Genomic DNA, 23,775 nt, shown 5'->3' with positions numbered 1-23,775 from the left:
TATTTGGAAAACTAGAAACCTGTGGGCTAACTTTGGCCTAAAACATTTTTAGTGTCCAGAAAATGCTTATTAAAATTTTTAACTTAAGTGTTACAGAATAAATATTAGGAGATTTACATAAAAATCTTTGTTTCTCAGCTTTAAAAAAAATACAGAAGATCTGGCAACACTGGGCCACCTTATGTTCACCTGGCAACAATCAGCTGAACCAAGAAATCACTGAGCCCTTTAAACCTCCCAGCTCACTACCGTCCAGCATCTTCAGTCCCTATGGCATTGTATCTGCCCTTTTCCACTCACTTGGGTATCCAGTGGTCCCTGAAGGCATCTGAATTGGTGACCTCTGTACCAAAGATGTGAGAAACAGTCATTAAATATGCAGCAACCTGGAATGAGGGGTGGCCCGGCATTTGAAGGCCAGAGAAGGCCTTGATATTCATATATCCTTTGCCAGCACTGTATACTAGACACAAGAGACGGAGCAGGCCCTGCATCAGATTCCTTTTAGCCTTTTTCCTGCACTGAACTGTCTTATACAACAGATTTCTTCTCAGTTATTAAATCTAATCCATAGCTATTCTGTGTATATAAGGACTGGAAGGACACTTAAAGAGCTGATTCCGACCCTGCCTCTCCTGGTTATGTTAGGCAGGTTGCTTTTAAATTAATGGGGGTCTCAGTTCCTCCTTCATAAAACTAATGGGTTCACCTGGAATCATCATGAAGATCATTTTTAGTTGGGCTGTCTCCATCTATACCACCTCCAACTTATCTATAATCTACTCAACCCTCAAGAGCTGTTCAAATTCTATCACCTCCATTAAACCTCTTCAGACTTTTCCTTTCTTTGAATTTTTGAGCTTATCACCAACACCATCCAAATTAGCATTTACTAATTTTCTAATTGCTTTGCTTTGAGTATAGTGGTTCACTTGCCACATTGAAACAGAAAATTCCTTTAGAGACTTTACAGTTTAATTTTTAAATACTCTACAGCATGTTATACTTAACTGGTATTCAATGATTATTTAATTATTTAAACCAGATAAAGATACAGAAAATATGTATAAAATGGCAACCTTCCCAAAAAGCACCTTTCATCAGCCTACTCAAAATAAACTATCCTAACCAGCATCATAACTTGACCATCTGATTCAGGTAGGCATAATGTGTACTATGCCTGTGAGACATCAGTGAAAAGACACTACTAGATTACCATATTACTTTGTACTTGATCATTTCCTCCTTCCACAGTTGAAAAGCTCAAAAGGGGAAAAATACAAACAAACATTAAGTCACTACAATAATATATTAATCCGTGAAAGATTTGTTACCCACTAAAATAGGGCGTGAGAAAAATTTTCCTACTATAATTTTTTTTAAAAATCAATTACTAGTAAGAAGCTATAGGTCAGATATTTGAAAACTACAACGAAAACCATCCTTACTCCTCCCCCACCCCCTTGGATGTCATCAGAAATTCTGAGTAAGAGTAGGCCAAGTTAGGATATCATGTGGGTGGGGATTTACCCACATTCACCGGAAAAGCAGTGGGATACAGGTTTTACTTGTTCCGGTCGAACTTCCCTTCCCCCTCACCTCCCAAATAATTAAGGCTTTAGCTATGTGCTCGGTTCTTTACTATCAAAGCAAAAAAAAAAAAAAAAGAGAGAGAGAGAGAAAAGAAAAATTCAAGTACAGAATTATTTTTAGACTATAGTCGGCTTAGAGATGAATTATTTGAATAAGGTTTCTACTTTTGGAAAGCGGAGAAAACTAGGTAGTAAAGCCTCTATTTCCCTTCTAAGAGTAAACTTTTTAATCCAATTTGATGATTACCTTAATTTCTCTACTACATGAATTTAAGATAACACTGTATCACTAAAGTAAATTAAATTAGCAAGCGTTAATCATGTCTTAACAGCTAGCCAATCTTAGTGGATTGAAATTAAGTCAACTTACAAACTTTTCCTGTGATGGAGCAACACTTAATACAGGTGTTTCCACTTAATCCAATTCATTCTGTAATTCACATTATACACCTACTATGTTTGAGGGTCTGAATCAAAAGGGAGTGTACCCGTACGGTGGGGAAGGCATTTATTGGGAGGGGAGGACATGGAATCACGGCCCTAATCCTATTTAAAATAATGAAAAATACTGATTAAATAACTATAAACTGTCTCGGGGAATCCCAGTAGAACAGAACACGGTTTCATAAGCTGAGGGTAAAAACAAGCGTCTCAGTTTTTTTATAAAAAAAAAACTTTTTTAAACTGCCTTTCAACAGTTTGAAAGCTTTCAATGGTTTGTTTTATCTGGTGTTTCTGATCACCCAATTAATCCATCCTCTGACAGGAACCCATCTGTCAGTCTATCCACACACAATCTGAAAGGGACTCCAGATTAGGCTCCCTCTTTTAGCCACACCTACACAGGAAGCACCCTGTGGATGGAATGGAAAGTATGCCAGGCCTGTGCACACCCCTCACGCCCCATCTCCTTCGCTTAACCTCGACAGCCTCTTACCTTTAAACCCTAGCTAGGTTTTCACACAGCCCTATCAAATAAAAAGGACAAAACTCAAACTGAATTAGAGAATGAGCATTGTCAAGGTTTCTTTTAATTTAGATCAATGCCAGTTTTACTCTTCTTCTAGAGTGCTTTTTAAGGAGATATCATCCCAACCAGTTGTGATCCCAGAGAATCACAACAGGGCATGGCGTAGGAAAAACGTCGAAGCTCAATTCTCTATTATGCCATGCCCACCATACGAAAGGCATTTAACCTCCCGCGTGATTTTGTCCTTAAGATGCTCCACAAAATCTAACACAACTCCTACATCTAAGAGTCGACTCACTAATTTCAAGGGTTTTTGTTTTTATAAGCTCTGCGTGTGGCACCCGATAACTTCAAGTTTAGAGTGAGCAGTTTCCTCCCAACGCCGCCTGCTCAACTACAGTACAAGGAGTTTTGAGGAGCAGCTCTCTAGCGAGGCCGCCTGCTGCGTCCTCCCCCACACGCATGCACCAAGTTCTACAGCTTCCGCAGCCGTCGGGGAACAACGTCCTTATTTGGTCACGGCCATCCCCTTACATAGTGGAGGTGGAGATCCTCCTCTCCAAGGACCACCCGCGTAGGGCGAGATTCCCCAATTCTGACTTTTCACTACTATCCCCCACAGGGGCGGGGCTCCAACTCCAGGTAACCAGACCAGGCAACCTGGACTTCCAATTAGCAGGGTAGTCCCCAAGCCGGCCTGGCCAATCTCGGCCGGCTAGCCAAGACGACCAGACCTGACGTCAGACATGATTAAGTTGGCGCGTCACCTAGACGTCAGCCTCTTACCTCTCGGACGTCCCGTCCCAGGAGTAAAACTCCAGCGACTTTGGGCCCCGCCCCCGTGAGAGTGGAGGGCGGCCGATGAGGGCGGTTCTGAAGGGAACGAGACCAATGAGACCAGCCCGGGGCGGGGCGCGGGTCTGGAGGGTGGGGCGGGTGGCGGCGGTGGCAGTCCGAGGTCTGGCTCCGCGCAGTATATGACAGTACGTCAGCAGCGGGATGGCCCTAGCAGTGGCGGCGGCTGCAGAAGCCCAAGCAGCCGCGGCCGCAGTGGAGGCTAGAGCCGGAGCGGCGGCGGCGGCGGCACCCCGGGGAGTTTAAGATGGCGGCGGGGGGGGCAGCGGGCCTGCGGGAGGAGCAGCGCTATGGGCTGTCGTGCGGACGGCTGGGGCAGGACAACATCACCGTACTGCATGTGAAGCTCACCGAGACGGCGATCCGGGCGCTCGAGACTTACCAGAGTCACAAGGTGAGCGGGCCGGCCGGCAGGCTGGGCTCAGGGAGGCAAAGCGCACCCCTCACGGCCTGGCCGCGCCTCGCCCTGCCCGGGCGCCGGGTGCGGGGCCGGCGGAGCCGTGGCTGGCAGCTGCCGCCGTCAGCGCCCGCAGCCGCCAGGCAGGGCAGGGCCGGGCAGGGTGGCTGACGCCGCGGTCCCGGGCTAGCCTGGGCGTTGAGGAAGCGGGCAGTCGGGCGGCCCCTAGCGGCGGGGCCGAGGCAGCCGCAGCCCTGGGTCGGCTGCGCTGCCGCTGCGGGACTTTCCGACGGCGCCCGAGGATTTCCTGGCTTGCTGGGTCCCAAGGAAGGAGAGAGGCCCCGATAAGAGAAGTGAGATGACCACGCTACCCTTGGCGGGGAAGGAGGGTAGCGAGCAGCGTATGGGCAAGGAACCAGGGACGACTCGCGGGCACCAGCTGTCTGCGTTTTCTAGTTACATAGGCACGGTGGATCCTCAGAGACAGGACACAGGCGCTCTGCGTGTGGGGGTGGGACACACCTTGTATTCCCAGGGACTTGGGGACACAGGCGCTCCACGTATCAGGGGACACACTGTGTGCTCGAAGGGATGGGGACTCGGGCGCATGGTGAGGGGCACACGGTGTACTCATAGAGATAGGGACTTAGGCAGTCCGTGTAAGGGGGCGGCGCACACTGGAACGGCGGGGACACTGGCGCTTCGCGTACGGGGGTGAGGGGACACACCTGCATTCTCAGGGACTCCGGGACACCAGCGCATCGTGTTACTGGAGACGCGCCGCGTCCGGGGCGGACACAAACCAACCCGGGGAGAGAACTGAGGACTCACACACTCTTAGCGCTCCCCGGGAGCAAGACATTGGGTTCTGGGGAGAGAGGTTCACGGACGCTCAACGTACCCGAAAAAGCTCCCGGCGTCTTGGGCTGACTCTGGGAAGTGTAAACGGGGAACGAGCCAGAAGGTGGGAGGATACAATGAATCCCGGGCAGAGACTCGGGCCTCTCACCCCTCGTTTTCGAGAGAAGCCCATGGACACACACACACACATACACACACACTCCTCCAGTACAGAGAGAGGCTCAGATAGGCGCACATACACTGTAATTGGACTACAAATCCAGACGCTTTCATGTTGGAAAAAAAATGGGAGAGGGAAGCACCGAGAAGGGACGCGGTAACCAGGGTGCATGGGGAAACAGTTTATGGACACGCAGTACTGTATGCCTATGTGGGAGACCGGAGTGGATACATTGCGTGAGGGAGGGGTATGCCATATGGGGGAACCTGTAACGTTTTACAGGAGAGGAGAGAGTCGGAAGGGAGATAGAACCTACGGGGCATCTTACAAATAGCCCATTCTATACTGAGGAACACACTCCAACCGGTCTCGCAAAACAGGCAGAGGGGCAGAAGGACACCGAGACACAGACTCACATAGTTATTCAGCTAAAAGTGGGGAAAAGAATTGACATCTGTTGAGCTCCCACTAGTGCCAGGCACTTTAAATACATAAAGCAAAGGCAGAGTCTGAGGCAGAGCGGCAGGAGAGGTGTGAACCCTGGTTCACTGGGAGTGTCGGAGAGAGCCCCCCTACCCCGACATAAGTGTGCACACAGAGGAAGGCATTAGTTGTGCACGCTTTGGATAGAAAATGAACTCACATGATAGGGTATTTGTAAACAGCAGTGGAGGCTCAGAGGTGAGTGTATTGTTAGGAAGGCACTCACAGAATTGGGTGGACACGTGAGTGTACGTGCCAGGACACTTGTGTTACGAACCAGAGAAGCATATGGTGAAAAGGACTCACAGACTTTGTGTGGTGGGGTGAGGGGGCGTCAGGGAGGAGTGCATGCACGGGGAGAAAGGTACCGTCCTACATACAGTGAAATCTCGGGAGAAAACCTCAAGAATGGCTGGGAGAGATACAAGAAATAGAAAACTGCATGTGCCAATAGCTACTCCTAGATAGGTGCACCTGCAGTGAAAAGACCAGCATCAGACGGAGTGGGAGGCCTGTATGGGGGAAGCCAGAAACACAGGCAGAGGGACAGAAGCAGACAGTGGAGAGAAACTCTGGAGAGAAACTCAGCCTTGCAAGATGGAAAGATAAGCTTGCCTGTTCCAAGGGAAGGGCGTGGGAAGGAATGGCAGTGGGAAGAAGGTAGGTCTGGGGATGTGAAGAGAAAACCCAGAGGCCCAGAGAGAAAGAAGTCAGCAGGAGGCGGCCAGCCCCTATTCGGGAGCAGACCCGAGGAGCAGAGAAATACTCGACACAGTGGGTGGGAAGAGGCGTCTCTGGGGGTAGTAGGTCAGCCAGCTACCTTGGGAAAACAACAGGCAAACTGTACAGTTGATTACAGCAAGATTGACGGTGTACACTTGTGGGGAAAGGGGGCAGATGAGGAGGTCCACTTGGGGAAGGGAAAGTGAAGTGACAGATGCCCCCAGTGCCCGCTGATCTGCATGACCACTGGAGGCCCCAGAAGGGAGTGCTTTGTTTTCCTACCTTTGTATGTCCTTCATTTCTGCTTCCTATACCCTAGCGTTTTCATATTTGGGATTAAGTTTACAGTGCTCTAAAAGCCCCTGCATTTATATACCAGTAGCTTCCAGGAGACAGAAGATCAAAAATTCTTTCTCTCCCAACCCACCACTTAGTTCTTAATTTAAAAAAAAAAAAAAAATTACTTTTTAAGAGGTACCAAAGTCGTCAATGGCTTTGTTTGCTTCTGATTGCTTCTAGTACTTTTTCCATTTCTGTACATGCCCATTTATGGGTCTGGTTGGTCTCTACAGAGGCAGCAAAGGGAAAGGAGGAAGACTTTTTCCAGATCTCTCTACCTTAAAGCATGGAGCCAGGTAGCTTGTATTAGTCCTAGAATTCCTTTTCTCCTGCAAAACTGGTGGTAGAAACAATGGCATGGGGGGTATGGTACATAAGCTGACCATCCTTAACCAGCTCCTATCAGGACTCACTGTCAGCTCAGCCATGGAAACACTTTTTAAGGGGTGTGGACAAGTAAGCAGGAATTGGAGTGAAACCGTCAACCTCAGTTGGATGAAAACTGGGAAGAAACCAAAAAAATGAGATAGATACCTTTCTGGTGACTGAATGTACCAGTGGTACCTACTGCAGGCTCCGCCCACCTATGTGTCCTCAGTGCCCCTCCTCCTGACTCAGCCAGACCAGTGCACCTCTATGGGCACAGTAACAGTTGCTAGCAGTAGGCATCTGGCTGAGCTTTTATCCTCCAGTGGGAGGATATTAATTTGGTCTTTCTTGTCTTCCATCGTTATTAGAAATAGGGCTCATGACTTTAAATTGAAGCTGCTGTTTGGGAACATGTTCACATGGATTGGCTAATTGGGAAGAGGTTTCTGGTGGTCAAACCTGTTCTCTCTGCGGGGGAAATGGTTTTAATTTCTCATATAAAACTGTCCGCCACCATTCCTGTACTCATATAGGAGGGTACTTGATGACAGGTAGCCTCTAAGCAGCTCTGGCCTATGTAAAGTGATGACTATTACTCCTCTTCTAATGACTTAAAAGCCAGAAATTTCAACAGGTTAATTTGCCAAATTAAGCATCAGAGAATTCTTTTTTTGTCCAAATTATTTTGTCTATTGGAGTTACTCTTCTAAATTAACCCACTTTGACGTAAGGCTTCAGAGAAGTGAATTTAAAAATTTTAGGAAGCTATGATTTAGGCAGAACAGAGAACTTCTCTAGATATAATTGAGCAAATTTACAACGTTCTTAGCATTCGTGGAAACAGAATATTTGATGAAAATTCTGAAATCTTTTTTTTCAAATTACAATTCCTCACTGTTTCAAAAGACGCATAATCCTACTTGACCTTCATTATTCAGGTTTCCTATTTTTAGAGAAGTGATCTTGAGAGCCTTTCTAAACAGGCAGAGGGACATTGTGAGTCCAGCAATGAGAGTTATAGTTGGAGTAAATATCTTCTAAAAGTTGTTTTCCCACTCACTTTGAATACAGAAATGGTTTCAAGTTGATTGTATATCGTGTTAACTGGAAAGTTATTTTCATGATTGGCAGAAAAATTTAGACATGATAATACAAATATCTACAATATTAACCTTTTAAAATGTAGATTATTTTGAATGAGGAGAAAAGTTGCTAAATAAATAAAATCACAAATTACAACTTTATAGTCATTTTAAATTGTTATCTGTAATTGTGTGGTCTACATAAGCTCTACATGTTTTAAATGAGCATATATTACTGTAATTACATATTTCCCCCAAATGGAAAACTATATTTAAAATTATAATCTGACACTTAAAAATACATTTTGGCTAAGTTCCTCAGTAATGCAGCTGGCTTTATTTTGATGTTTGAGTAATTTACTTTTATAACAAAAACTTTATCAAAGCATTATTTTCAGATTTTGTTGTTGCTGAGCCTGTCAATTTAGTTTTTAAAAAATGTTTACTCAAAGTTTCAAAGGTGGTGGCTCAAATAATACTACCATGTTTGCTGAACTATTACATAAAAAGTCTTGCATAGTTGTGTTTGGGGGCAGGGGCTGCTCCTGCTCTATCCCTGAAGATCAGAAAGCAGATGCCTTTAAGTGGGATTCTGCTAACACATTCTCTTGTCAGCTCCATTGGATTGAAATACATTTTTCTGCCTTTGTTAGTGTCTTCTAGGAAAGTGGTAATGTTTTTAAAATTTGTACATATGTATTGCCATTTAATTTTTCATAATTTTAGATGCTATTTACAAAGCATAAGTTCTTATTTAAGCCTCCAAAATTATTGTCCTTCATAGTAGCTCCCTTCAATGTGTTACTTGACCTTTTGTTAAATCACTGAGTCCACAGGTCAGAGGGTAAGTGACTTCCTCGCCTTATCCTTTTTTTCTACCAGGTGAACTTTTTAGCATTTGATTCATTATAGGTTAAGACACAGAAAAGACTCATACTCTGCTTTTTTCTTTCTTTTTCTGCCTGCCCATATTTTGTATGTGTTTTCAATAATCTGCCTTATAATACAGAAGACTGTTCTTAAGCCACCACTTGAGCATCCAGACCTGCCAGCACAGCACTGCCACCACTGTTGGACATGTTTATTAAGTAAAACAGTGAGGTTTGCTTTAGCAGATTCTATTTGCTCCACTTTTAAAATGTAGCCAAGTTTAATTTAAATAAATTAATCATACTGACTTTTAACTTAGACCCATTTTCAGTCTGTGCTTGATTTTAAAATGCTTTTTATCAATTAAAGTCAAGTTTGTGCCCCATCCTTCGGTGTTTGGAAAGTTTATTCAGATGCCCAGTTGCTCAATGCAAAGGAGGGTGTTCCTCCCTGAGAAAAGTAGTAGCCAGATTGCCTAAAAAGATAGACAGGGAAGCTTGGCACCAGAATTGGGAAGAGAAAGAAAGAACATATGTGAAGGATTGGAACATGTTCAAGAAAAGAATTTAAAAGGAAAGGGGCGTAGAATTCTTGGAATGACTTATAGAAAAGCTTACCAAGGACAATCACCAGATTCAGGCTTTCCATTTGCTCCATTTGCACTTGTGAAAAATTACAGAAGCTGTGTTCCTAAGGCTTATTAGGTAATTGGTGATAAAGCCAGCAGAGAGAGGAAAATGAGAATTTCAGCTGAACCAAGGCTAGGTCACTTTTAACAATTTGTGATGACCCTTTTCTCTGCAACAGAGAAGCTTAGGAGCCCGGCACTAGATCCAGCCCATCATTTGTTAGATTGGGCCAAATGTATTTTGGATTGTTTGAGAAAATGTCCCTAAAATGTGATATTATGGCCATTCCTACATTGAAGATGAACTAAGTCTTACAATAAAGAAAACAACATGTATATAACCCAACATCTGACTGTCCCGCATACCTCAGCTCTGTACAGAATTTCTATAACTTATGCACAGATTTCCCGCAGTTCTGGAGTAGAATATAATAAACTAATGTCCATGTCTTTAGAGCAAATTAAAGCTAGAAAACACGGCATAACTCGGGTCAGGTTACCAGCGAGGATTGCTATCTCTGTCTTTTGTTTTTTAACTCCTTCCTTCTTTCCTTCCTTCCTATTTTTTTCTGTGGCAGCATTATGGCTCTTGAGAGCCATGTTAAACCTTCAGGAAGAACTGGTTTAAGAGTTGCCACTAATACTTTGCCAGCAAAGACCAAAACTGGCATTTGCATGGTTTAATTCAGGATATAAGAAAAGGGAATTTTATTAATTAAGCTATAAGCTCCTTGAAGATTCATGAATAAAATTATCACCTTGAATTGACCTCTACAGTAAGGGCATTTGGCTACTGGTTTCATAGTAACTAGATTGTTAAACAAATGGCATGAGTTTCTTTTCTTCACGGGGATCTTATATGTTATTGGTCTAAAATCCTTGGGTCTTAAAGGATTTTAGCAAGATTTTAGCAGACCAACTGGATGGGGACCACATCTCCAGCAGAAACAATGACATAGGTAAGCAAAGAAGAGTGGTAGCTAGGGCAAGCTCCAAGAATTGCCATGAAGACCCTGTTCTGCTTAACGTGAAGGGCAAGAGAAAAATATAGCTGAGTTTAAGAGAGAAAAAGTAGGTCGGAGCAGATTCATTACCTTACTAAGAAGTTTGGATTTTATTCTGTGAACAGAGTAGAAACAAAAGGTAATTTGATCTACATTTTAGGATTATTCTGGCCCTGGTGTGCAGGATGACTATAATGTGAATCTGGAAGGAGATAGACAAGTTAGGAAGAAGTTTGTGGTCCAGGCCAGAGATAACTGGAGTCCACCCTAGGGTGTTGGTGGGAGAGGTAGGAGATGAATAGAGTCTATAGAATTTAACAAGATATCGGCCGGGCGCGGTGGCTCACGCCTGTAATGCCAGCACTTTGGGAGGCCGAGGCGGGCGCATCACGAGGTCAGGAAATCAAGACCATCCTGGCTAACATGGTGAAACCCTGTCTCTACTAAAATACAAAAAAAAAGAAAATTAGCCAGGCGTGGTGGCAGGCGCCTGTAGTCCCAGCTATTCGGGAGGCTGAGGCAGGAGAATGGTGTGAACCCGGGAGGCAGAGCTTGCAGTGAGCCAACATCGCACCACTGCACTCCAGCCTGGGCGACAGAGCAAGACTCCGTCTTAAAACAACAACAACAACAAAAAAAGAATTTAACAAGATATTTTAAAGAAGCAGGATTGAATTGAGATTTCTAGCCATTGGCACTAGGAGGAGTACCCCTAATAGAAAAGGGGAAATTGGAGGCAGTTGGGAGAGTGGAGTTGGGGGTAGGAGAGATAAAGATGTGAGTGACATTTTGGTGAACATTCACTCAGTCTTTTAATTGATAATGAAAAGACTTGGGTTTGATTAGATGTTTTATATTTGAGAAGTATATTCAGAGTTTGAGGCAGACAGCTATATAAAACAGTGCTGTATTACTTAACATGTCTTATATAAACTGTTTTATTTGGATGGAAATTTTGGAGATTGTTGATGTTTTGAGGAAAGTTGAAATTCTTTGGGAAACATTTGGTTTTGAGCAGGGCATTTTAAATTTTGTTTGTATTTTTATAGACTTTCTTTATTGAATAACCTCTATAAATTGTACTTAAGGCCATCATAAAGCACTGATAATATGAAATCTAATTTTATTTTAACATGGAAATCAGACCTTCTGTGGTTTCTGTCCTATTGATTAATGAAACGTAAGTAACTCTATATAATGTTCCTGGATTTACATTTCAAGTTTTATTTTGAAATAGTATAATTCCTAAAGGCCTTGAAGGAGTACTTTCAATTACTTCACATTTCCTCTATTTCTGTTTTGGTGTTTTGATTCCTTTATTTTTTTTTTTGTTGGCAGTTCCTTATGAAAAACAAAACAAAAGAATCATGAGTGCTTAAAACTTTTGCTATACATACACATTGTAATGGACTACTATGAGCGCTTGGTTCTTGATCCAGGGAGATAACCTAATCTGGAAGACTTTTTCAGTGAACAGTGAGCTTATTCAAGGGTGTAGCCAGGCTTGAACTTTCTTATAAGATTCACAGAGATACTTTAAGACTTAAATATGCTTAGCTAGAAACTTAAGTATTAGCATATTTTAAGATAACATTTAATATCATTGCTTTTGGCTCCATTATTAGAAACCATGATGCCTCAAGAATCAGAAAAAGTGTCCATGTAATAAAAATTCAGCTGAGTATCTTAAGATGTTTTTTCTTTAATAAAAAGTTAAGAGGTAGAAGAGTTAAACTACCAAATATTCGTTTGTTCACTCAGCGAACATGTAATTTATCTTCTGACATTTGCCAGGGATAGAACTAGGCATTGGAGATAGAAAGCTGAATAAGTCATGAATGGTCCCTGCCAAGAAAGTGCTTGTCATTTTAGTAGAAGCAGGCAAATGTGAAAAAAATGAACACTATAAAGTTTGCGTTCAAGGAGATGTCTTCTTTACCTGCTATCCTCTGTTCAGCCCGTTGTTTCCACCACACCCATGAGGTTATACCTGCCAAGGTCCCTGTTAAAGTCCAGTGGTCATCTCTTTGTTTCCATCTTACCAGACCTCAGTGGTATTCCATTCTCTTGACCACTTCTTCCTATTAGAAACACTTTCCTGATTTTCCTCCTACCTCTCTGCCTATTCTTTCTCGTTCTCCTTTGCCTACTTTCCTCTGTTTGACTGGCCTCTGAATGTTGGAGCTCTTTCTCTCTTCTCTTTATCTGTTCAGTCTCCCTGGGTGAGTTCATTTAGTCCTTTGAATTTAAATGTCATCTATACGTTAATGACTCCCAAATATTTATCTCCAGATCTATCCTTTTCTCTAGCTCTAAGTACTGATTTCCAATATACTTCCTCATCAAAGTTTAATAGACATCTCAAACCTTACATATCCAAACTGTGTTTTTTACCCTTTTAGGAGTTTTTCTCAAGGGTATGGCTAATCATTGCAAGGAGAAAACTATCTTCTGACAATCAACTATTTCAATAAGTACAGACATAAAGGAAATTATAAAAATGTTACCTGATTTTGTTATTATAAAAGATCCTCTCCTTTGTTGATACGAGATTCCATGAGGGATCAAATAAGTTTTTTTTTAACTTTTATTTTAGGTTCGGGGTACGTGTACAGGTTTGTTATGTAGGTAAATTGCGTATCATGGGGGTTTGGTGTACAGATTATTTCATCACCCACGTAATAAGCATAGTACCCAATAGGTAGTTTTTTGATCCTCACCCTCCTTCCACCCTCCACCCTCAAAGTAGGCCCTAGTGTCTGTTATTGCCCTCTTTATGTCCATGCGTACTCAATGTTTAGTTCTCACTTACAAATGCAAACATACAGTATTTGTTTTTTTGTTCCTGTGTTAGTTTGCATAGGGTAATGGCCTCCAGCTCCATCTATGTTGCTGCAAAGGACATGATCTCATTCTTTTTCATTGCTGTGTTGTATTCCATGGTATAGATGTACCACCTTTTCTTAATCCAGTCTACCATTGGTGGGCATTTAGGTTGATTCCATATCTTCGCTGTTTCTAAAAATTACTCATGATTTTACTCCTCAAATCTCTATCTACCTAAGTGTTCCCTATCTCAGTAAGTAGCAGAACTATCAATTGCCTAGAAATTGACTAGCAACCCTTGATTTCTCTCCTGTTTTCTTGACATATTTGATCTATCAGCAAGTACTGTCAACCTTCAAAATATCCTGAATCTAACCCCACCCGTTACTGCTATTCCAGTCCCAGTTACCATCATCTCTCCTCAGGATCACTGCCATAAACTTCGAGGTGGCCTTCAAGTTTCTGCCCTTCCCCCATAATCCACAGCAGCTAGAGTGATCTTTTCAGAACATTAAGTATGATCAAGTAGTCTCCCAGTTTCAAGCCCCCTGATGGCTCCCTTTGTAAAAAATGTTTTAGATGCCACATTTTATTAATTTCTAGTTTAAAAAAAAAAAAACTCCATCTTCCAATCTAAGCTTTTTTTACCACTTCTCCTTATACTTCTGCTTTAGAGTTCATGATGCCAGGAAACCTTTATTTGCATTTACAGTCAGATTTGACATATAAGCTAATTATACAATTATAAGGCTCACATTAAATCTGGGGAAAAAAATGGTGGGATACTATGCTTCAAGTGTTGATTTATTTATTTATTTATTTATTTTATTTTATTTTTGAGATGGAGTGCTGCTCTGTGGCCCAGGCTGGAGTGCAGTGGCGTGATCTCAGCTCACTGCAAGCTCCACCTCCCGGGTTCACGTCATTCTCCTGCCTCAGCCTCCCAAGTAGCTGGGGCTACAGGCGCCCGCCACTACGCCTGGCTAATTTTTTGCATTTTTAGTAGAAACAGGGTTTCACTGTGTTAGCCAGGATGGTCTCGATATCCTGACCTCGTGATCCACCCACGTCGGCCTCCCAAAGTGCTGGGATTACAGGTGTGAGCCACCATGCCTGGCCAAGTGTTGTTGATTTAAATGCTGGTTCACAGTAACTAACTTTGGCTGGTTGTTTGGTTTAGATTTTTGCCTTCCATGTTCAAGAGCTATTTGAAATCCTAAGATTTAAGACAACCATATATATGAAGATTTTATATATATATATATATAAATAAAATTTGGCATGTATCAGATAGCCACCGTTTTCTAGAAGCTATCTTTCAAAACAAGGATTGCGCTAAATAGATGTTGGTTTTGATAATCCCTTATATTTCACTCTTTCCATGCTGTAGTGGCTAGAAAGAAATTATTCTTTACTTCATATGTTCTTTAATCTGGTACTTCCAAATCTGCAGAAAAGGAATTTCGTTTGAATTTAAGGTTACATTGACTCACAGGGCAAAATACTAGATTGGTTTTGTGAAGCTTAATGACTTTCTTTTTGGCATCTAGTAAAAGGTTTGAGGCAAAGAAGGAGATACCATTTTTTAAAGTAGTTTTGGATTATTTCTAAATTTCATATCATGTATTATTCTAAGCATATTATTGGCTTTTAACAAGAGCTGACTGTATTTTATTTCTTCAGGATCAACTGTCTGATTTCCTGTGCTATTTTCTGCTTTTAACTCCAATTTTCTTTCTTCCTCCTCTCTCCTTGCCTAGATATTTTTTATTACAGTGGTTAAAATATAATTACTAGATAGTCTTCTTTGGGTTCTCTATCAGATGATGTCCTAAAGAACAAAGAAAAAAGTGACTCTTGAACAAAAGAATCATTACTACCAGTTCTTAAATAGTATAGGGGGAAAGAAAGATGATCTATTTTATCCAAGCGTGTCTACTTATTTACTTTTAACTAGTGCAAGTAAAAACAAGTTCTCCAATTGTCTGGTATTTTCCCTCTGCCATAGTGCAAAACCAAAAAAGTGATTCTTAATTCTCTGGCTTTCAGTTTCAAATTTCATATTACCATTGTTGAAGAGGGGCAGGAAAGACTAACCATATAAAATGCTGAATAAGAGCGCAGTTCTGAGCCCCAGGTCACTTATTAGCTCTGTAGCCTTCAGTAATTCACAGAACTTACCTGAGAAATGAGAATAATAGTATCTACCCTACAAGGGTGCTTCTGAGAATTCCCAGAGGTGGTAGTAAAAATGGATAGTGCCCGATACATTGTAAACACTCAAATAGTAACTGGTTAGCTATAACTGTTTCTTTAAACAATCCACTTTAAGTACTCACTTGAACCATCACCACTTATAGAAAGTTTTTTTGTTTTGGGCAAAGTTCCAAAATTATATTTGACATTGGAATTTTTCTTTGCAGTATCTTTATCATGGCTTATAATGCAGCTTAGATACAAAGGTAGATACCAAGTATTTAATAAATACTTGCTGATTGATTTCAAATAATTTAAGAATTCTTGAATTAAGTAAAGAATAATTCAAGAGTTAACCTTTAGTTAATTCAAAGTTCCATGATGGGTTCAAAAGGGAAGCTAAAGGTATCTCAAAAACATCTCTAACCTTAAAGAATAAAGTTGGAAAGATCTCTATAATATTTTTTAGAAATATTGTTATTTTCTAGGCCAAGAATGCTATTTCTTGTTTGTATATTTGTAAAACTGATGGTTGTTGATAAGGGAAAGGTAACCACACATTTAATTTGTTTACATGGGTAAGCAATATGTAAATAATCAAGAGATGGTTATAAACTACCTTTATAGGATAACTTTTTTATTCAACTCCAAAAACGCAGCTCTGCTCTTCTCCCACCCCAAAGGAATCATGTCAGAATTAATATTCCTTAGGAAAATTAATATTTCTTAGGAAAATGACTCAGTAAATTATATATTACTTTTATAGTTCTGATATATTGTGAGGAATAGTCCCTGGAAATAAGTGTACATAGATCTCTTTGGTCACAGAGCAATTCTTGTTGCAGTAGCATTGGCTTGTAAATGCAGATGTCAAGAGTATAACCAAACTTAAGAGCATTTTAGCATTGCCTGTACTACTAGTCTGTGCTTAGGAATGCCCAACATTTCATAAGACGTATAAAGCGTAAATTCAAGGAGCTCTAAGAGCAGTGAAAGCACTAAAATTTGGCAGAATCTTTTGACTGCAAACCATCACTTTTATCAGGTTGTTGAAGGAGTTTCCCTAGCCAATTACAATCTGCCTTTGTGTTCTTGGTTGGAAATAAATACCAGATCACTCTCTTACTTATAGCTCAAATACTATTCCCTTAAGCCCTAGAGTAACTTGATTTTCAGAAGAGCTACTTGGTGAAAATATTTAATTACAGCTAAAAGCAAAAGTTGAAACCTTACCTGAAACTCATTTCTAATGGGAATGTATTCAGCGAATGTTTAAAGATACAATGAGTTGAGGTCATGTTTATACAATTAAACTTAGGCTAAACAAATTTGGATAAAAAACTAACATGCTTTAGACATTTGCTTATAATGGTATTGACTTCTAAACTTTTTCCTGGTGGCTCTCTTAATAACACAGTGAGTGATCAGATACAAAATAAGTGGTGTAGAGTTCTGTTTCTTCCTGTGGCATTTTTTTTTTTTTTTTTTTTTTTTTTTGAGGCGGAGTCTCGCTCTGTCGCCCAGGCTGGAGTGCAGTGGCGCGATCTCGGCTCACTGCAAGCTCCGCTTCCCGGGTTCACGCCATTCTCCTGCCTCAGCCTCCCGAGTAGCTGGGATTACAGGTGCCCACACCAAGCCCGGCTAATTTTTCGTTTTTTTAGTAGAGACGGGGTTTCACCATGTTAGCCAGGATGGTCTCTATCTCCTGACCTCTTGATCCGCCCAGCCTCCCAAAGTGCTGGGATTACAGGCGTGAGCCACCGCGCCCGGCCCTATGGCATTTTTAAAAACATTCAAGAGCTGTAGCCTAGTTAACATGTTCTTTTCTAAAATTGGGATTAAAATCAGTAAAGCTTTTGAGGTTCTTTTAAGTATTTTTCTAGATTGCTGGATATCTTAAAAGAATTTCTGAGTAACAATGAGCTTAGTTTGCCCTGTTTGGATAAGTACATACAACTATTCCATAAATGAGTGTTTTATTATGTATTAAATAAAATGGTAACAAATATTTATGTTCTTTCACTATATATCATTCTTAAAGGAAATAAAAACTATTTTTTTCAGTTTTTAATCAGAAACTGAACTAAATTATACTTTAGTTTTTTTGGAAATTATAATTACTTTATGAAATTCATTTTCCTTGGAAACAAAATGCCAAAAGAACTGAGTGAACATTTAAGGTCTTTTAAATATTTAGCACTAGGGGGTAACACATTTCAGAGGCAAGAGAAAGAAAGAGTACTGTATTTGGAATTCAGAGAACTGGATTTAAGGCCCAACCCTGCTAATCACCAGGTCTGTGATCCTGAGTGATGTATTCTACCTCTTAGAGACTCATTATTTATTCTGTCTCTGAAATGGGGGATAATGATGCTTTCCTACCACCCAGGGCTGGTTTTAGGAGGCTCACTTGAAACGATGGATATAAAAATGCTCTGTGCCACACATTAGAAAACTATGTAAATAAAAATTATTCTTGTTGAGGAGTCAAGCTGTATAGGTAAAACTATAAGCATGTCAAGAAGTCAAGTTCTAAATTCAGGGCATGAGGTAAAAAAAAATTGTATATAGTCAAAATTACTCTTGCAAGTTTCTAAATTGTTGTGAAGAATAGTACATATTGTCTTGTCTGTACAACCCTGAATAGTAATCTGCATATGTGTACAATGTGTATAGTGGTATACTTCATATATAAAGAGAATATATACAAAATGATTTTACAATACTTTTTTTTTTAGCTGAGCACGTAATACTTGTAAGTTACATATGCCTAAGACTCCTGTATCATAACAATCAGGAATAAGACAACCTATGAAAAAATATGCCCAATGTAGTGGAACAGTAGACGCTGGGATCTGGACAAACAGCTAATGAGATTTAACTCATAGTTACATAGTTCCAAGTTAGCAAAATGGTGGCACCAGAGTTTTGTTTGGCTAGAAACAGGTTTAACGTTTTTAAATTTGGATTTCTTTCCTTTGGGCATTCATTTTCCAGGTACTCACCACTCCTTGTTGCCTTACATCCATCTGTTCCAAAGACCTTTGGGTCTTTGAAGACATTGAAACATTGAGTGTTTGACTCCTGGTTTATCCAAAGGAAGGCCTCACTGAGGAAATCAATTTTGGCTTGAATGTTAAGTAAGCAATAACTATGGAATTGGCAAAGTAGAGCTTGGGAATTTGTGCCAGGTTGGAATAACAGGAAAGAGTTAGAGAGAAAAGTCTTTGCAAAACAAACAAAGGTTAACATAGGTGAGCTATTGTTGGGAGGAAGTGGAAGATGAACTTGGTTGATTCTGGTTGATCTTGGTTGATAGCAGATGTGTTTTCTATTTAGTAGTTGGCTTTGTTTTGACAGACAGTAGTAAGAAGTACTGTGGGCCGACAGTGGTATATGAGAGAGGTTCTGCTGGCTATTTGAACAATTTGGAAGGACTTCAAGGAAGGGAAAAAGCCATTATCTAGTTGTGAGGTGATAAGGGTCTTGCTTTTGAAATGGAGACTAAGAACTTAATTTGAGGGAGTTCGGGGCAGAGTGGCCAGAGTTGGCGACTGGGAGCCCTGGAGCCACGCTGGCATCATCTTTCTTTGGTGTCTAATATTCAAGCTTTCAGCACATCTTATCATTTTTCCTGGGGAATATCTGCTGTGTCCACTATCCCCTGTTAGCTGCAGATGCAATCATACTAATTTAGGCCTTTATTACCACTTCCAGGGTATTTCTAAAGCATCCACCCGGACTGTGCACTAGCTCACTTCTCCAGCCCTGCCCTGCCCTGATCCATCTCTCTCCATCTATTTTACACATGACTGAAAGAGCTGCCTTCCCCCAAAACACTTCTTTGAGCAACTCTCTTATACAAAAAATTGAGAGAGCCTCTAATTGTTTATCAACTTAAAGGCAAGAGTAAAACCCATCAGTGAGGGGTTAGGGAGGGGATTAGGGCAGGATATTTCAGAGTGATAAACTTTTTGAACAGAGTCATCCTGAGTTCTGAAATTTAAATTATTGCCCTATTCTGTAGCAAATAGAAACTAAAAATGAAGACACATTTTGAGGATAAGGAAAAATTAGGCAGGAATTTACAGGTCAGATCTCATCCTTGCTGTTGTATTTCAAGTGGGAAAGAAACATACACATACAGACCTGCCCTCTGACCATACAGTGTCCATTCCTGTCTGCTTGCTTTTTTCCTCAGGGTATTCTCTCTTCTTGGAACTTACCTTTTCTAAACTGCTATTCAAGAGCCACCTTTTCCATAAACATTTATCTATTCTAACCCGTACTGTCCTTTTTGAGAATTCTTACTACACTTCCCAGTGCTACTTAGCCTAGTACTTAATCATTCTCAAATTTTCCCCAACTAAAAGATGAACTCTCTGGCATGAGGGATTATGACCCCACACTCTTGAATACCCCATTAGCAGATGTGTGTGGAACACCAGGTAGTAGAAGAAAAGCAGCATGGCAAAATAGGGAGATTGAGTCTTGGGTTCTGATCCTGTGGGGCATAGGCACCAACTGTATTATCTCTAAGGCCTCATCTGGATTTGGAATCCTGTGATTCTAGTGGCATGTAGTATGTAAATGACTAATGGAATATGAAGTTGGGGAGAGGAGACTGTAAGTTAATTTTAAGGTGGCGAGCTTGGAGAACCAAGAGGATAAAAGTGCCTTTGCCAGAAAAGTAAGAAAGAGGTGACAGTTTGGTTGGGAAGGCTGGGGATGGGGGAATTCGTTTCGTATTTGCCAGTCATTGAGATTTGCTGCCATTGTGAGTTTCCAATGCAAAATGTCCTATCAGCAGTAGTAAGTAGCAGGCTATGGAGAGGTGCCAGCTGAGGAATGGAGAAGAAATTCAGAGTTATCACCCAACAGGTTCGGTGAGCCTCCAGGATGAAGTGGATCTAGAAAGAGGAAAGAGGCACTAGCCTTTTGAAATGAAAGGTGTGATCAGAGCGCTGGAAGGACTGATGTCTCTAAGTGTAAGAAAGAGGTAATATCCAGTGGGGATATCAGCAATTTGAAAGCTGAGAAGTTTGCATTTATCTGACGAAGAAGAATCAATGAACTTGATGGAGAGAGAATTTCAAATTTCAGTGGTGAGCTGAAAACAACCTCTGAGTTGCCAGGATTCAAGGGGGGAAGTGTAATGAGCATCTGAGGTTATGTTCAGTGCTTCTGATTTGGAGGGACATTCAGAAAGCAGGGCTAATGGAAATATTGTGAAAGCTGGAACGTCAACCTGTATAATCTCAATTGTAGGGCCACCTTACTCTTCCACATGAAGAGGGGCTACCTAGGCCCCTATGGGCATGCTTTCATTACTTCAGGAAGAGTGAGTTTAGCCATGGAAAGTAGTTTGGGGGTGGCGTTTTTCACCTTAAGAAAGTTAATCTATATTTACATTTTCATAAAAGACCATGAATTAGAATGAAAATCTACTAAAAAATTAGATTTTAAAGATTCAGGTACTACCTTTTTATTTTTCCTTTTTAAAAAGCTCACTTCTCCCACACCAATAAATGAGTTTGTTACCCAGTAGTACTTAGATTCTGCTGATAAGTCTAAAGTTAAATGATCTTTTATGGTAGTAGAACAATAACAGTATCCATTATAATGTTTTCTCCAAGAAGATATTTGTTTATTCATTTTTATAAATAATAAGATAGCGGCCAGGCACAGTGGCTCACGCTTGTAATCCCAGCACTTTGGGAGGCCGAGGCGGGCGGATCATGAGGTCAGGAGATCGAGACCACGGTGAAACCCCATCTCTACTAAAAATACAAAAAAAATTAGCTGGGCGTGGTGGCGGGCACCTGTAGTCCCAGCTACTCGGAGAGGCTGAGGCAGGAGAAGGGCGTGAACCTGGGAGGTGGAGCTTGCAGTGAGCCGAGATTGCGCCACTGCACTCCAGCCTGGGCGACAGAGCGAGACTCCGTCTCAAAAAATAAATAAATAAATAAATAAATAAATAAATAAATAAATAAATAATAAGATAGCTAATGTTACACCTGATTTTACATTCAGGTGGTCTGTCTTTTAAAGAAGTTCTTATCTTTATTTCTCTTTCTCTTTCATTTATTATAATCCCTATTAGTAAACTTTTAAGTCTGCAGAGAAGTTTTGGAAAGCATTTGGAAGTAGTAGGTGATGTGCTGTGGCTGAGGTGAGGAACATATTAGTGCCTCTGTATTTTTATTTGGGGTAGAAATGAGACCAGAAACCACTGTTTTTGTACATTGGATTTGAATATGAAGATGTGAATAGTTTACAGGCTGATGTATTACCATTAAACATTACCCAAATCTGATTTCTTCATGGGTTTCTGTTGGCAATTTGGAAAAGCTTTCCCATAGAAAAATATGCTGGTGACTTTGAATACAGGAAATCATGCGAAAGACTGTGGCTGACACTTATGATAACAGCTTTTCTTCTAAATGCACAACTCTGATAAAATATTGAAGTTATCAAGAAGAAAAAGCTCATAATAAAAAACACTGATCTAGAAATTACGTTCTCCTGGTGAGAATCGTGTGAGAGAACTGGTAACCTGTTTGGCTCTCAATTAAAAACAAATCTCTGATAAAATGTGAGAAAATGGCAAACAGGTTTATTCTCAAATATTTAATTTTATATTTCTAGCATCCTGATACAGTATTGCAAAGTTCCTCCAATTATCTCTTCCCTCTTCCCACCCCTATTAAAAATATACCAGGAAGCTATGCAACAATACAGTTTTTCTTAATGTAAAATTGAATTGGTATGCTAACCATTTTTTGCCAAATCATGTTGGTCAGTTTCAAAAACATGATTAGCTGCACTGCCAAAAAATATATTTTGTTTGTGTGGTTCAGAGAGAAGTGTAAATAGTGTGATATTGTTCATCCAAGGCATCTTAATATAGTAACATGCAAAAGAAAGTATATAATGAAAAGAGATTTTCACACATTATGACACTGACCAAATACATATCTTTCTTTCTTTTCTTTCTTTCTTTCTTTCTTTCTTTCTTTCTTTCTTTCTTTAATAGAGATGGCGGGGCGGGGGGGGTCTCACTGTATTGCCCAGGCTGGTCTTGAACTCCTGGCCTCAAGTGATCCTCCTGCTTCAGCCTCCCAAAGTGCTGGGATTAGAGGCATGAGTCACTGTGCCTGGCCCAAATAACATAGATTTAAAGTTTAAACATTTAGTTCTGTGTCGCAGTAACCAAGGTTTACCTGTTTGTTTCTTTTGTTTCTTTTAATAGAATTTAATTCCTTTTCGACCTTCAATTCAGTTCCAAGGACTCCATGGGGTGAGTACTCTTATTGATTTAACAAACAAATCTAATGTTCTTGCACACTATTCAGCTTTTAAAATCCGTTTTCAGTTGACCCTTTTATTATAATCAGCCACTCATACTGTGAGCTTTGTGACTAAATGAAAATTTCTGACACCTTTAAGATGCTTGAGTTATGTTATTTTCTTAACTTACTTTTTAAAAATTCGTATATGGTTATTGATACTGACAGGGTTTTTTATCCATAACATGGATAATTGCATGTTTGCACCTTTTTATTGAAGTATAACGTACATCAAGGTATTATGTGAGTATGTTTTATCACAGCTTAACATTCATAAGGGATTATTTATTTCAGGCAAGTTATGATTGTGATTGCTTTTACTATTAACAAAATTTTGCTGTGTGTGCACTTTTTTAAGTTGTATATACCAGGAAATGAAATATGTAAGTAGAAATTGAGTTTTTCGTATATACAGAATAAACAAAGTTTTCTGTGTATTTTATTACTGCATTTAAAAGCGCAATAAATGATAATGCCTAATAAAATGGACCTATGAATTTTGTCTTTATGATAGATGATAAAGTTTACAGGAGCAGAATCAGTACTTTAAAATTATTACTATTAATATTTCATAGTAATAAAATAAATAGTAGACTCAATTATTCTTTTTGCTTCTTCATTTAAATTAATATGTATTCTATGTTTGCCTCTATATATTAGCTATAAAATGGAAATTTGTAATATCTGTAAATGGATTTTTAGAGCTATAGAGAAAACATAAGCTGAGGGAGGAACATTCTTGATTATTGTAAATCTGCAGACTTCTGAATTTTTGTTATGTCACAAAATGCAAAAGTGTCAATTTAAATAAATAGTCTTTCTAACCTTTATAACTTGAAAACAGTTCAAGAGTCAGATTAATTACATCATTCAACACAGACCAAGAGTACTTCTAAATGTGTTTTGTAATGCTTACTTGAAGGAGATGTTTTGATGTCAGAGTTTTGCTTCTACATGACAGCTTTACAATGAAGTCCTGTTTTTCCTCTTCAGTGACTAAGTGTTCATGAATGGGATCCTAATTGGAATAAGTATTCATCTGAATTTTGTTGTATAGCTTTTTAGTAGGTA

General features: G+C 40.3%; 1 protein-coding gene across 1 annotated transcript in view; it reads left to right on the top strand.

The window, feature by feature from the left end:
- Nucleotides 1-3,313: 3,313 nt before the first annotated feature.
- The window catches only part of ELL2 (elongation factor for RNA polymerase II 2), a 77,552-nt gene continuing 57,090 nt past the window's right edge, over nt 3,314-23,775 (top strand). The window contains exons 1-2 of the mRNA XM_030817075.1: nt 3,314-3,811; nt 22,608-22,655. Coding sequence (XP_030672935.1) covers nt 3,665-3,811; nt 22,608-22,655 — 195 coding nt within the window. The 5' untranslated portion in view covers nt 3,314-3,664. The remainder of the gene's footprint in view (nt 3,812-22,607; nt 22,656-23,775) is intronic.

The sequence above is a fragment of the Nomascus leucogenys genome, chromosome 2 (genome assembly GCF_006542625.1).
Source record: "Nomascus leucogenys isolate Asia chromosome 2, Asia_NLE_v1, whole genome shotgun sequence".
Lineage (NCBI taxonomy): Eukaryota > Metazoa > Chordata > Mammalia > Primates > Hylobatidae > Nomascus > Nomascus leucogenys.
Note: the sequence above shows the minus strand (reverse complement) of the source record. Positions and strands in the feature narration are given on the sequence as shown.